Below are 13,690 nucleotides of genomic sequence, written 5' to 3' on the forward strand. Positions count from 1 at the left end.
CGGCTTCAATTAAGAATGTTTTGTTTTTTTAACACTGGAACAAAAACTACCATCAACAAAAACAAAATGTTATATTTTAGAATGAATGTAAAATGTGAAAAACAATAATAAACCGGGTCATCTTTTGGCTGAACTGTAGGGAAATCCACTCAAGCTATGATCCTTCCCACATTAAGGAAAAACGAGCCTTCATCTCCTACTGGGAATGAAAAGTATAAAACTGGGGAACTTGGTCTTTGCAGCTGATAATGGCATATATTAGCTTCATTCCAGGATTTCTATGGAGTGTAAAAGGGGAAACAATCATGAACAGATGTGACTAAATGAAATTAATCTGATTAAGTTCATTAGGAAATGGCTGTGAAGAAGTTGATTTTAAATGGAAAGTGACAATGGCACAGAGTTTACAAAGAAGCTATCCTGGTCTATCGCAAGGGGTTTCGAAGACAGAACACTCTTCACTGTACCTTTGAGAATACCCATTAGGAAAACAAGGGACTAATGACCAATGGAAAAGTCAGTTTAAAATGTTGGCTCAGCGGTAGAGCGTCGGCCTGGCGTGCGGGGGACCCGGGTTCGATTCCCGGCCAGGGCACATAGGAGAAGCACCCATTTGCTTCTCCACCCCCACCCCCTCCTTCCTCTCTGTCTCTCTCTTCCCCTCCCACAGCCAAGGCTCCATTGGAGCAAAGATGGCCCGGGCGCTGGGGATGGCTCCTTGGCCTCTGCCCCAGGCACTAGAGTGGCTCTGGTTGCGGCAGAGCGACGCCCAGGAGGGGCAGAGCATCGCCCCCTGGTGGGCAGAGCATAGCCCCTGGTGGGCGTGCCGGGTGGATCCCGGTCAGGCACATGCGAGAGTCTGTCTGACTGTCTCTGCCCATTTCCAGCTTCAGAAAAGTACAAAATAAATAAATAAATAAATAAAAATAAAATAAAATAAAATGTGCCCACGGTGTGAATCAACAGTATTTTGTATTTTTAAACTAAGGAATAATAAAGAGATGTAAAAAGAGAAAAAAATGCAAACGAAGGCAGATGGCTTTGAAAAATAAGAGATGAACAGCCTTTTGAAGATGATCTGATATACATACATGATTCTTAGGAAAACTACTAATTCTGGTTTTGAAGAGGGTCATCACAACTGCCACAAACTTTTTCCCTTTTACAAAAGAGATTTCTCATTTCAAAAATCTCCCACTACAAATATTTTAAAATGCAAACTAAAAGAAATCTTAAGTTTCAACTGAAAAGGATTTTAGGGGAAACAGCTATATTTTAAATTATAAGGGAGCAAAAAAACATAAAGTATTTGGAAAACCGGAATCACCAATTTACTTCATAGAATTTAATAAAAATTCGTGGATTTATTTAAAAGAAAGCACAATTTTAAACACATAAATATCAGTGCTTTTATTAATTTTATTTTATTGACTGTATTGGTGTGACACTGGTTAATAAAATTGCCCAGGTTTCATGGATACAGCTCTATAATACATCGTCTGTATATTGTTTTATGTGTATATCTCCTTCTGTACTTTTACTGATTTTTATATTAAAATTTCACAGATTAGGTACAAGCATAGGAAAAGAAAGGGAGTCCCTTATAAGTGACTACCCTAGATCTTAATTTCAATTAAGAAAGCATTATAATAAAAAAATGTTATTTTATTTTTGATGTGGTGTACAACCTTCTTCATAACAGGGAAATCAATTAGCTAAAGATTAAGGACTTGGGCTCTTAAGTCAGACAGACCAATAAGAATTCTAGTGTTTTCTAACATTGGGAAATTACTTCAACTCTTTTAGCCTAGGTTCATCCTCTTAAAAAAAAAAATCTCATAGGAATGTTTTAAGAATGAAATAGGAAGTGAAAAAGTAATTTAAAGGAAAACACAGAAAGCACAGACACTGTGAGACACAGAAAGCCAGCAACAGATGCCAGCCTTTCATTCTAAGCCACTCAGTGTTTTTTAAAAGATTAAAAGGCTTATCGAAATGATATTTTTAAAAATGTTTTTCACTTAATTTCATTACTGAAGTCAACGTTTGTAATGTAACTTTGGAGAGACATGTATTTTAACCAGCATTTAGGTATATGTTAGCCCCAGCTTTCAGCCACCTTTCAGCAAGTCTCAAGTTTAAAAGTCTAAGGCCTTTAAAAGTTATGTACTTGTTTATCCAGGACAAATGGTTTATAAATAAGAAAACATGACCATTTAATAACAAATTTTAAAAATAATAAATTCTGCTCTTTCCCTTAGAATTTACTAATTTCTGCCTGGCCAGGCTATGGTGCAGTGGATAGAGCGTTGGACTGGGATGACAAGGATCCAGGTTCGAGACCCCAAGGTTGCCAGCTTGAGCGCGAGCTAATCTGGTTTGAGCAAAAGCTCACCAGCTTGGACCCAAGGTCGCTGGCTCGAGCAAGAGGTTACTCGGTCTGCTGAAGGCCCACGGTCAAGGCACATATGAGAAAGCAATCAATGAACAACTAAGGTGTCACAACGTGCAACGAAAAACTAATGATTGATGCTTCTCATCTCTCCGTTCCTGTCTGTCTGTCCCTGTCTATCCCTCTCTCTGTCTCTGTAAAAATATAAAATAAATAAATAAATAAGAATTTACTAATTTCCTCTAAAGATTCCTGAGAAATGAAGCTAACGTTTGAGTATTAAGTACTTGCAGGGATACCTGCTGCCCCTTATTGAGGTTTTCATACAAGCTTCCAGGACAGGTGGTTTTGAAACAATGCCATGCTCAAGTATGAAAAGCTGCAGGAAATTTCAAAGACGGAAAACTGTTAAACATTCATATTTAACAGTTCACAACACTGAATTTATGAAAACAGTCTAATCAGAAACTGGGTAGTAGGGCTAAATGTCACAGCTGAATGAAAATGACTAATGACTTGTAAATCCAACTTTATAAATGCTTCACCCCAAGGAAACCCACTTGAAAGCAGGTGGAGAAGAAGAATCCGTGTCCGTGAGCTTGCTCAGAGACAAAACTGAAAAGACTGAAAGAAGCAAACTCACTTCCTCAAGAAAGATCTTCCTTAATAGTGTTAGCTCCACATACTGGCTTTTGGAGACAATCAATTACTTCAGGTCATGAAGACGGGCCACTTTCATAGCATGTTGGAGAACTAAGCCCCCGTCCACTAAAGAGTATGTGTAAGGTAAATGGACTGCAGTGGTCAACTCAACGATTAATAACTCATAATAAATGCAACTTTACATTAAAGACATTTTCCCAAAGAGAGAAAAAAATGACATTTCAGTACCTTGCCTTCCCTCATCATTGGTAAACAGACCAGCGTCAGTGCTGCTGAGGCTGCTGGAATCACTGTAATAAGGGAAGAGAAAAATACAGTAAAATAAAAAGATCAAAAGAACAATTGATCTCCCACTTGTAAAATTTTAAAATGACCTGGCTACTCGGGGGTGGAACTTTAGGCCTGACAAAGATCTGAAAGAAAATAAGATGATATTTTTTAATCACACTGCAAACATCCTGGTTCCATTTGCTACCGAACGTATTATTTTTGGCACATAAAACCACAGGAATCTAATGGGACCCTGACAGTAAGCCAGATGGGACTGCAAGGAGGTGCCGACATAATTGATGCGTTTTATTACCTGCTCTCATTAAAGGCTCCCTGCTCCCAGCTCAGGCCACAGGCTTCAGCCTGGGCTGAGGCACCACTGCTCAGCAAAACGGGGGAGGGGTCTCAACCAAAGGCAGCCTAAGCCTCTCTGCAGCATGTGAAGTACATACAAGGACCGGCAAAGAATGACTTTTCAGGACCACATTTGCAACTATTCTAGGAAAGGCATTCCTGAAGGATTCACAACAGCTCTATCATTTGGCAAGGGAGAAAAAAGTTGGTTAACGGTAAGCAATCCTTTAAATCAAAATCTAAGCAAAAAAGAACACTGCCAACAGAAAGGAGGGTGTGTGCAAAAATAACAGGTTCTCATTACGTCCACTGATGTCTACATCATGATGAGTCAAAATTAACATACAGATTAAAATAAAGAGATATTCAAATGACATGAATAAACCACACCATTCGTTCTAATAAAAAGCAATGCTTAAGTGATAATATAGTTCGTTAAAAACCCACAAGTCATATGATGAGAGGTTTGGCCTCTAAAGAATATTGGTGTTTAAAATTTCTCATGTACTTGCGCTTTATTATAATTCTTAATTTTCCTATCAGAAAATTGCCCCAGCGAATTTTTTATATTATTATTTTTCATTAACATGTAGAACTCTGTAATCCAACTTATTTTGAAAAGAGCATCCCAATCTATTTTAAATATTTAAACTGAGACCTTAGGATTAAAATTGTAGATGACATCTAAATCCATATACATTTTCTGAACATAAAATATCTCATTTTGTTTGGGTTTTAAAATAAATTGATATCAACAACTATAGGGGTTTAAGTGACACATTTTCCCAGGGAACTCTGATTTAGTTCCTTTGCCTCCAACTTTTTTCAAATTAAGCGAATGTACAAAGCTCTCTACACTGCTCAAGTGTTAGTTAATGAGAAAATACTACTAAGAGCATCAAATGCATACTTTCTTATATACAAACACATACGTTTGGTATATAGTGATGCTGGAGTATGGAAACAAACGTTATCTTTTTGTCGTTGAGCTGTCCAAACTACTACTGAGTTTCTCATCTGTGACCGACTAGTGCTTTCCTGTCTGCCCCATCAATGCAACCCTAATAAAGAAGGGCCTCAGTGTACAAACCCAGGCTCACTATTCTTTAACTACATCCCTTGAATCAAAATTTATTTAAAATTCAGAATTCTTCTAATTTTCGAAAGGTTATGTTCTACAATGCCTAAGATGGGTCTGGGGTAGCATTCCAGAATCAAACACATGAATAGATTTTTTTCAATTGGATGAATGAATATGTACATTAAATATGGGTCAAGTTAGGCCTGGCCACAAATTAATTAGTTTTTTCACAGCTTTCAGAATTCAGATTTGCAGAGAAAGGACTGTGAATCTAGGTGCTATTTATTTATTTATTTATGGTGCAATGGTCTTCTAATCTCTCTTGAGTTCAGTTTCCCCCTCTAATACAGTCTACATAACAACCGGGTTCACTAAAAATAATGTGATATCCTGGATGGGATCCTGTAACAGAAAAAGGACATTAAATAAAAATAAAGGAAATTCTAATAAAGTATTAACTTTCCTTAATAATGTGCCAACTTTGGCTCATTAATTCTGACAAATGAGCCACAGTCACCTCCAGTATTAATAACAGGGAAAACTGGGCGTGGGGTCTATGGAAACAGGGTATACAGGAGCTTTGCACTATCTCTGCAACTTTTCTGTAGATCTAAATAGTCTTACTGGTCTTCCACTGAAGATCTGAAATGCCTTCTGCACTCTAGTTGCATTTGGTTTAGATTTCAAGGCTCCCTATGAGTGGACCCCCACCTCAATTCTTTCCCTCCCCATCTCTGGTGATTTTATCTTTTCTCTCCTAGTGGTATCCCCCTCACCTCTCCCACCCCTCCCTGCCTACCAACTCTTGTCAGAGATACCAGGGAATCAGAATCCTCTAAGACAGGGGTCCCCAAACTTTTTACACAGGGGGCCAGTTCACTGTCCCTCAGACCGCTGGAGGGCCGGACTATAAAAAAAACTAAGAACAAATCCCTATGCACACTGCACATATCTTATTTTAAAGTTAAAAAAAAAAAAAAAAAAAAAAAAACAGGAACAAATACAATATTTAAAATAAAGAACAAGTAAATTTAAATCAACAAGCTGACCAGTATTTCAATGGGAACTATGGGCCTGCTTTTGGCTAATGAGATGGTCAATATCCGGTTCCCTATTTGTCACTGCTAGCCGTAACAAGTGATATGTGCTCCTCTCACTGACCACCAGTGAAAGAGGTGTCCCTTCCGGAAGTGCAGCGAGGGGACGGATAAATGGCCTCAGGGGGCTGCATGTAGCCCGCGGGCCGTAGTTTGGGGACCCCTGCTCTAAGACCAGCTCTTAGATCTTTTTGACATGAGTTTTAAACATTGTTTCCTATTTCCAGTCCACCTCACGGCATCTACCTAGATGGTCCCAGCATATCCTGCAGCTGTTGACGTGTCCAGTAAGTCAGAACAGGAACTTCAATGGAAGGGACACTTTTCATTTTCAGCATCTGGTTGGCTATTACGGCTTAGCTGCAAGGACACCTCTTCCCACTTTTTTTAGTATGACTTTTATTACGCAGTATGCTGAGATATTACAAGAAGGTTTGTGGAATTAACATATGGATACTAATCCCACCTTCCTGCCCCAATCTGTTCATTTCCTGGGTTTCCTCTTCTTGAAACCTGGATGTCTGGAGAGTCCTCTTTCCCCTTCATCCTTCCGACATACTCAGGCTGCCTCCCAGGATTCCAGCTCTGACAGTCACTCCCTGCTATCACTGCCACAATTCACCTCCCACTTACTGCTGGCTGGAGGTCAGTGAAGGCTGCACAAAGTTCACAGTTGTCAGGATCATTTGTTACCTTGATAACACATATCTCTAAATGATAACATGCAAATCTCACTGAGTTTCTCCACCAACTCCCCATTATGGATGTGAGGAAATTCAAACCATTTCCCTTAGCCCTGGAGGCCTTAGAGACCTGCTTACTGCTGTGGCCTCACCCCACTTTCTATTCCAGTAAGAGTGAACCACATGGACTTGCTCAGACACGTGCCTCACCACCCACACCTGACCGTGTGACCACTGTTCCCTCTACCCAGGAAGGCCACTCCCCTCGGCCCTCTCCACTCCATCAGTATCCCAGAGGCCCAGTGCTGCTTTAACTCACAGCACTGCCAGGAGGCCTGCCTCACCACGCCTTCCACTGAGAACACTCTCTGTCCCCCACTGCTTGTCAGCTTATGAAGCTGCAGAAAGCAGGGTCTGTCCCATCATTAGTCTTGGTACTAGATGAAGAGTGAACACACAGTGACTCAAGTTTTGTTACATCATGCACATGGAGTGAAATAGTTCAAGTCTTGTTTATAAATCAGTTCCAAAGACATATATCGCTTTTTATGGTTGAAGAGCTTTGAAAGTAGTCTCAAAAAACTTAACTTGGGAAAATACCTTAATTATTTAGCAGTCTTTAGGAATATGCAGCTAACTTTTAAATTAGTAACAAGAAAAATTAGTTATATAGGTAGCTTTAAAATGAGAGGGAAAAAAAGTGTTTTAATTTATTTAAGAGTGAGGACGTCCTCTATGGAAAGTGGTATCTGGACAAGGTGATGGCTGGGTAACCCGATCAGATCTTAGGTATCCAAGTGCTTTTCACAATGAAAAGAAATAAAGGGAGTTTCATCTCACTTCTCTTCCAGGATAGATGTCTGTCAGTAAAAACGCAGACATCAATAAAAAGAGGGGCTGGCACAATCAATCCAGAAAGCAGGTAATCGATGAGTAATCCCAAAGTGAATACTCATCTTCGCAGCCACACCCTCCGCCCACAAAGTGAGCAAGAGCGTCCCAACGCTAACACACGGGGCACACAAAGAGTTCTCGGTCTGGCAGGGAAACGACAGCTTTCTTGGAAGGAAGCAGATACTGTCAACTTTCCAAAGCCCTCCTGAAACACCATCTTAGGTAATTTTTACTTCTGTAGAAAAATTGTGTGAATAGTAAACCACCTCTAACAAAAGGGCCATTCTATAAAATTTTACCAGGTCCTGCTCATATCTGCAATCATAGTCATATTTACTAGCAAAAACAAATTGTGTGTGTGTGTCTGTGTGTGTGTATTCAATAGCTCACAATCCATACGATTAAAATGCCAGCCCTACAAATTAAAAATCAAGTACTCTCTCCCAGACCATTTTTAAGGGATGTGTCCTCTGCATCAGAGTTCTGATTTGGTTTTAAGGACACACTTGAAAGGATGAAGTGCTCAGTTTCCCATTTCCTGTAAGTAGTATAACCTCCATGCAAAAAAAAAAAAAACACTTACCCCTCTGATGCTGTTAAAGTAGTACTCATCTTTGCGGCGTACCTGCTTTTCAGAATGGGTAGGTCACGCTAACTTTCAAAGGACCACTGCTTTTCTCATTTATCTAATGACAACACCAGGTGTTCTAGGCTGCGAACTGGGTTTTACAATTTGTAAGGGACAAGAATTCCAAGAAAAGTACAGACTTCAAGTATTCAGCCACACATGTTTGAAGTGGTATCAACTTTTGATTCTCAGTAATCACAATAAACTTACAAATTGTGAAACTAAAGAGAACCAAATACTAAAAGTCTATAATTAAATATATAATTATAAACCGAACTCTAAGGGTGACAGATTTGCCATTATTCAAATGCACATCTTTTCATAGCTGAAAAACTAAGTCAGTCTGCACAATCAAAAGACTTTGTAGAAATCAAATAAACAGTTCTGCTTTGTGCTAAACATTATAAATTATAAGAAAATATGACCATGGTAACACAGTAATGGCACTAATAGAATAGTTATATTAAATAGAATTGATTAAAACACAAAACACGTTCAGCCACAAAACTACATATGTAGACACTTATCTCTATATTTAGGAAAGAGAAAAGTCACCTGTCACTCATGAGCTCGTCGGAGACCTTCTGCTCTTCATAGTCCATCTTGTCCTTGCCGGGCTGGCTTAGCTCTTCACTCTCTAAAACCACTCCTTCATCTTGGATTTTGGGTCCCTGTCTAATGATCCTCAGTTTCCTCTTCTTGACTTTGTTTTTGGTAAACTCTTGGTACTGGCAAGCTCTGTCATGGTCCATGTCCTGGTCCCGACAGCCCTCGGGGGGCTGGGTCATGGCCCGTTTGCTGGAGAGGTCGTGAGGCAGGTCCAGGGCCATGCGCTTCACCTTCCTCCTGCGGCGCAGGGTCCTGCTGTTGCCCAGGCTGTCCGCCACAAAGTCTGCCTCATGCCACAGGGGCCGCTTCCCACGAACGCTGGTATTCAAGGCAGACGAGGGCCTGCGCTTTGCCACCAGTATCTGGTCGTCTGAGTCACTGTGGTCCTTCTTGTTACTGTTATGGTTCTCCCGGTAGTCCTTGCTTGGTTCTTCTAAACTGGAATCGGAGCCTTCACTCAGGCAGTGCCCGGCCTCCCAGGGGTGGTGGACGTTGTACGACCTCCGCTTCCTCCCTCGCCTTTTCCGTGCTTGGCGCTTCAGGGGGCAGGACAGGATGCGCGCATGGTCCCCCACCTCTGCAAAGCCGCCCCGGGCTTGCTCCGAGCTCTCCTCCAACGCTGAGACCAGGTCATGTACCAGCTCCTCCATGGTCCGGCGGAAATGCCTACGTTTTTCCAAGCAAGAAAAAATAAAGGAGAGAAAAATAACATTAACCACAGTAACCTAACTTATTACAAAAGACAGTTCACTCTAAATCAGACTAAAATTAATAGTTCCTGCAAAGAAAGTCTTAAAAGCTATTAAATTTTCTTATCCAAGATACTAGAGTGTCAAATATTCTGACTCATCTATCTTAAGTTCCTTTTTCTTGTATAGTTCCTTTTAATTTTTATTTTTTATTTGTTTATTTATTTATTTTGATTGAGTTTGACACACACACAGAGAAACATTCATTTGGTCCACTTTGTTGTGCATTCACTGGTTGCTTCCACCATGTGTCCTGAACGGGGATCAAACCTGCAAGCTTGGTTTTTCCAGATGACTCTCTAAGCTACCTGTCCAGGGCTCTGATAAAAGTTCTTTTATAACATGTAGGAATTACGTCAAGATAGAGTGAGCATAATAGGAGCAACAAAAGGTCTCAGTAATTTTATATTTTTACTGTATCATTATGGAAAAGTTATTTCTGCTTATAGAACTGTTCTTGAGTCTACTCTTGTTCTTTCTGTCGAGCCAGTGGTCCTCGATCAGACATATAGAGTACTTTCTCAGTGCCCTGCCCGCCCATGTCCAAGAAGGAGGCATACAAGCCTCTCCTCACCACATGCTCTAAGTCAGGGCCATGATATGCCAGGTGGATGGGAAGACTGACAGGCCCTCTCAAGATTTGTGATATAGGCAAAAAGAGTTTAATCCCACACACGGCATGCATTTATACCACACTAATCTCATAACCCAGTGACTCAGAAAGGACGTTCAAATTCAGACTGCAGCCTCGCTGTTTTAAAAGGCCCATCATTTTGCTCATAGTTCATCTGAAGCAGCCTCTTGGCTTTTTTTTTTAATTTGAATTAAAATAAACAGAAACCATTGGACTATATTATCAGTGAAAAAATCATCCACAAGTCAGAAAGGATAAACATCAGTATTCTTTGGGAACTTTTATAAATTATACTGGTTCTTTCCAAACCTAACATTCAAAGATTCTAAATCAGTTGATGTGATAGAGGGCCAAGGATTCTGATTTTATTTTCTAAAAAGGATAGGTAGTTCAAATATGCACCTTTCACGTAAAGGTCACGAATAATCGTTTCTCAAGCTGATTTCTACAAGCACTTAGGGATCAAAATACATTCTAATTACAGAGGATTATATAATGTCTAGAGTCCATAGCAGGGGTAGGCATGCTTTTCTATAAATAGCAACATAGCATTTTAGGCTCTGCAGGTCATTGGGTCTCTGTCAAAAGCACTCGGCTTCCACCATCATAAGGGGAACAGTGCCTTAGGCAATACATGAATGGATGGGTTCTAATTAAATTTTACTTACAAAACCAAGGGATGGCAGCCCATAGTTTGCTGACCTCTGCTTTACATATTCTCTATAGTCTATAATTTCAGACACTGGCAACCGCCCTACAACTTTCAACTTTGTCTTTTCACTTGAATGTTAACCTGAAAACAAACACATCATGAGTCATTGGGCTTACCACTTACAAGGCAATGCCAGCTTCTAACCCTTGAAGACTTACTAGGTGACAGGCCCACGTCTAAGTGTTACCTGAGTTCTTTCTCAATAATCTATGAGGCAGTAGATGAAAGACACGGAGACGGAGATTAGGGGCAGCTTGCTCAAAGTGGCAGAGACATAGTCCAACTCAGCAGTCTGGTTCCAGAGCCCGAGCGCTCCCCCAACAACAGCCAGAAGTCAGTTACACGATCCCAGTGTCCAGTGGGCATCATTTGTGATTGATTCAGCAGACGGTGGTACTAGTCTAATTGCTGAGACAGTTCTGATATACATATTATATATGTAAAGCCAAAAGACCCACACTCAGGCACTGTGTTCCTTAGAACAGAAAAAGGGGAAGAGAGGCCTGAGTCAACACAGGTACAGGGCAGGACAGGTGGTGGAAGCGGGCTAAATTTCAGAACCAGTGCTATAGTGGTCAGCAAATTGTGCACTGTGAGCAACTGAGAAACGATGTCTTTCCATCTCCATGAGTTCATATTTTCCAGATCTGTCTCCTATGGAATTTGAAATAAAGAGCCTCCAGGAACACATATGTTTTTAAAAAACAATAGGAATACAGATATATAAATGGACTCTGGAAGCCCACTAAAATTTCTTTCTTTAAAAGGGTTCTATATATTATTCAGGTCCAGAACACTGCATTAGGGTAAGAGAAAAATAGAAACTGGCATTACGCCAGAATAAGGGCTACAATTCTGACTATACTGATGAGCCAGCCAAGTGGGTCCTTCTCCTTTACCTGTGTGGTAGTGATCGCCATTTTGTTTTCCCTGTATTGCATTAGATATTTTGTTTTTTCCTTTTAACACTATCTCTTTGGAAGAAATGTAAGTCTGAAAGACCTGTAATATTTGAATATAATATTGCACCTTTAAAAGATTTGCTGAAAGCCAGCTTAACAAGTATTATAATAAGGATTCTTTGTCTAAAAGACAACCCGGTATCCTTGGTTCTGGAGTGACATGACAGAAACTTAGTCACTGTAAGAGACCATCATGTGAAACATTTAAATAATTATAACATTACATTAACATTAAGCAATAAATAGGGAATACAGTTCTCCATGGGAATGAAGACTGGGAGGAAGCTGGAGAGGACATGGGGGTGGGTGTCAAGGCTGGGTTTGGAAGCTATGTTCTATGATATTCGTTAGCCACATAACCTTGAAAAAAATCCTTATTTTCAGGTTGTTTATTCAACATAAGAATGGGTACAATTTCTACCTTGAAGGAATTCTATAATATGGGTGTAAGAGTAGTTATTTCAACTTTCAGCAGAAGTGTTAGTTCGAGGTTATCTACAAATAAGAGAAACTGGTCACTGAGATAGCAAATCAGTGTGCTTTAAACGTATAACCATATTAGGACTCCTGATGATACCATAATAAAATCAAAAGCCTTCAGTCTCTCTTGAGGTCTTGAACCACTCTCAACGTTGGGGAAAGTAGAAATAATAGACATTTACAAAAATCTTGCATACAATTTCAAGAAATTCAGGGACTTCTTAAAGACTCCAAAGATCTTAAAACAATATCAGCAACAACAGAATTCCAAGTTAAAAAAAAATTAATGCTGACCTACTCCTATCTTAACAAAATACAGATAGTAAGAAAAAAATTAAAGAAAATCATTCTTTCAAATTAAGAGGCACACAGAGCGCCACACCAGAACCCGCATTTCCCATAATCACACAAAAACTCCACTAACTTGTGCACAATTGGAGGTGCTGCTGGCAGCTGCCACTCCCTGACATTTGTCACCACAGGAACACTCCAAAAGCTGGTTTCCTCCTTATCCTAGCAAATCAGTGCAAAACAAACCACAAGTGGCTTTAAAGGAAAACATCTAAGGCTACTTTCCAATAGTGATCTAATTAGGCAAACTCCTTTATTATTTAAATTTGAAGAACATATTTTTGATTTTTTGTGACTTCATTAATGACCTCAAGAATCATGCAGAACTTTTTTCCTTATATTCTAATCACTTTCAAAATGTAAATTACTGAATAGAAAACTGCATGAATGAAATAATATCAAAGTCTAAAAAAAAAGTTAGACCCTAAAAGATAATTCATTCCAGTTCCTGTCAACATCCAGATATTAGAGAGCATCTAAGCAACCTTCTATATGCAGGAAATTAGTCTTATTCACTGCTTATACATAGTAACTGCTCAATATGTATTTAATACATAATACATTCTGATTTCCTAGACTAGCAATGAGAACGAAGGCAACTGAATGTTAACTACAAGCATGATCCTATACACATCACAGATGTTAAAAAAAATATTTTGGATAAACAAACTAATGAATGACTAAATAAGTGAACAAACAGCCAAGGAAAAATATAACTTGACTAAAAATTTAGGCAATCCAGATTTCAAAATTTGTCACATTAACAAGTTAGATAACACTGTTCTCTTAACTTTTTAGTCAAGTAAAAGTGTCAGTTGAGGGCATACTATTGAAGATGGTTTAAAGGTTTCCAGATTGCCATATATAGGGCTGCTATACAAGGATTAATGAGTTCTGTGCCCAAAATCATACTGGCCATTGCTTCATTCCTAACTGTTGAAACAGAAACGTAACTCCAACAAACCTGACAGTAAGTTCAAGACAACAGAAAAAGAGCCATTATTTTAAAAATGTACATTTTTTACTATGCAGTTTTCCAGATCTTAAAAAGAAACCCAAAAATAACAAATAAGAATGAAACTATAGGCCCTGGCCATTTGGCTCAGCGGTAGAGTGTCGGCCAGGCGTGAA

General features: G+C 39.5%; 1 protein-coding gene across 3 annotated transcripts in view; it reads right to left on the reverse strand.

The window, feature by feature from the left end:
• Positions 1-13,690, reverse strand: part of GPATCH2 (G-patch domain containing 2) — a 125,429-nt gene that overhangs the window by 108,492 nt on the left and 3,247 nt on the right. For all 3 annotated transcript variants that reach the window (XM_066380142.1, XM_066380152.1, XM_066380161.1), the window contains exons 2-3: positions 8,618-9,337; positions 3,284-3,345 (exon numbers count right to left, since the gene is read on the reverse strand). In XM_066380142.1, the coding sequence (XP_066236239.1) occupies positions 3,284-3,345; positions 8,618-9,337 (782 nt within the window). The remainder of the gene's footprint in view (positions 1-3,283; positions 3,346-8,617; positions 9,338-13,690) is intronic.

The sequence above is a fragment of the Saccopteryx leptura genome, chromosome 1 (genome assembly GCF_036850995.1).
Source record: "Saccopteryx leptura isolate mSacLep1 chromosome 1, mSacLep1_pri_phased_curated, whole genome shotgun sequence".
NCBI lineage: Eukaryota > Metazoa > Chordata > Mammalia > Chiroptera > Emballonuridae > Saccopteryx > Saccopteryx leptura.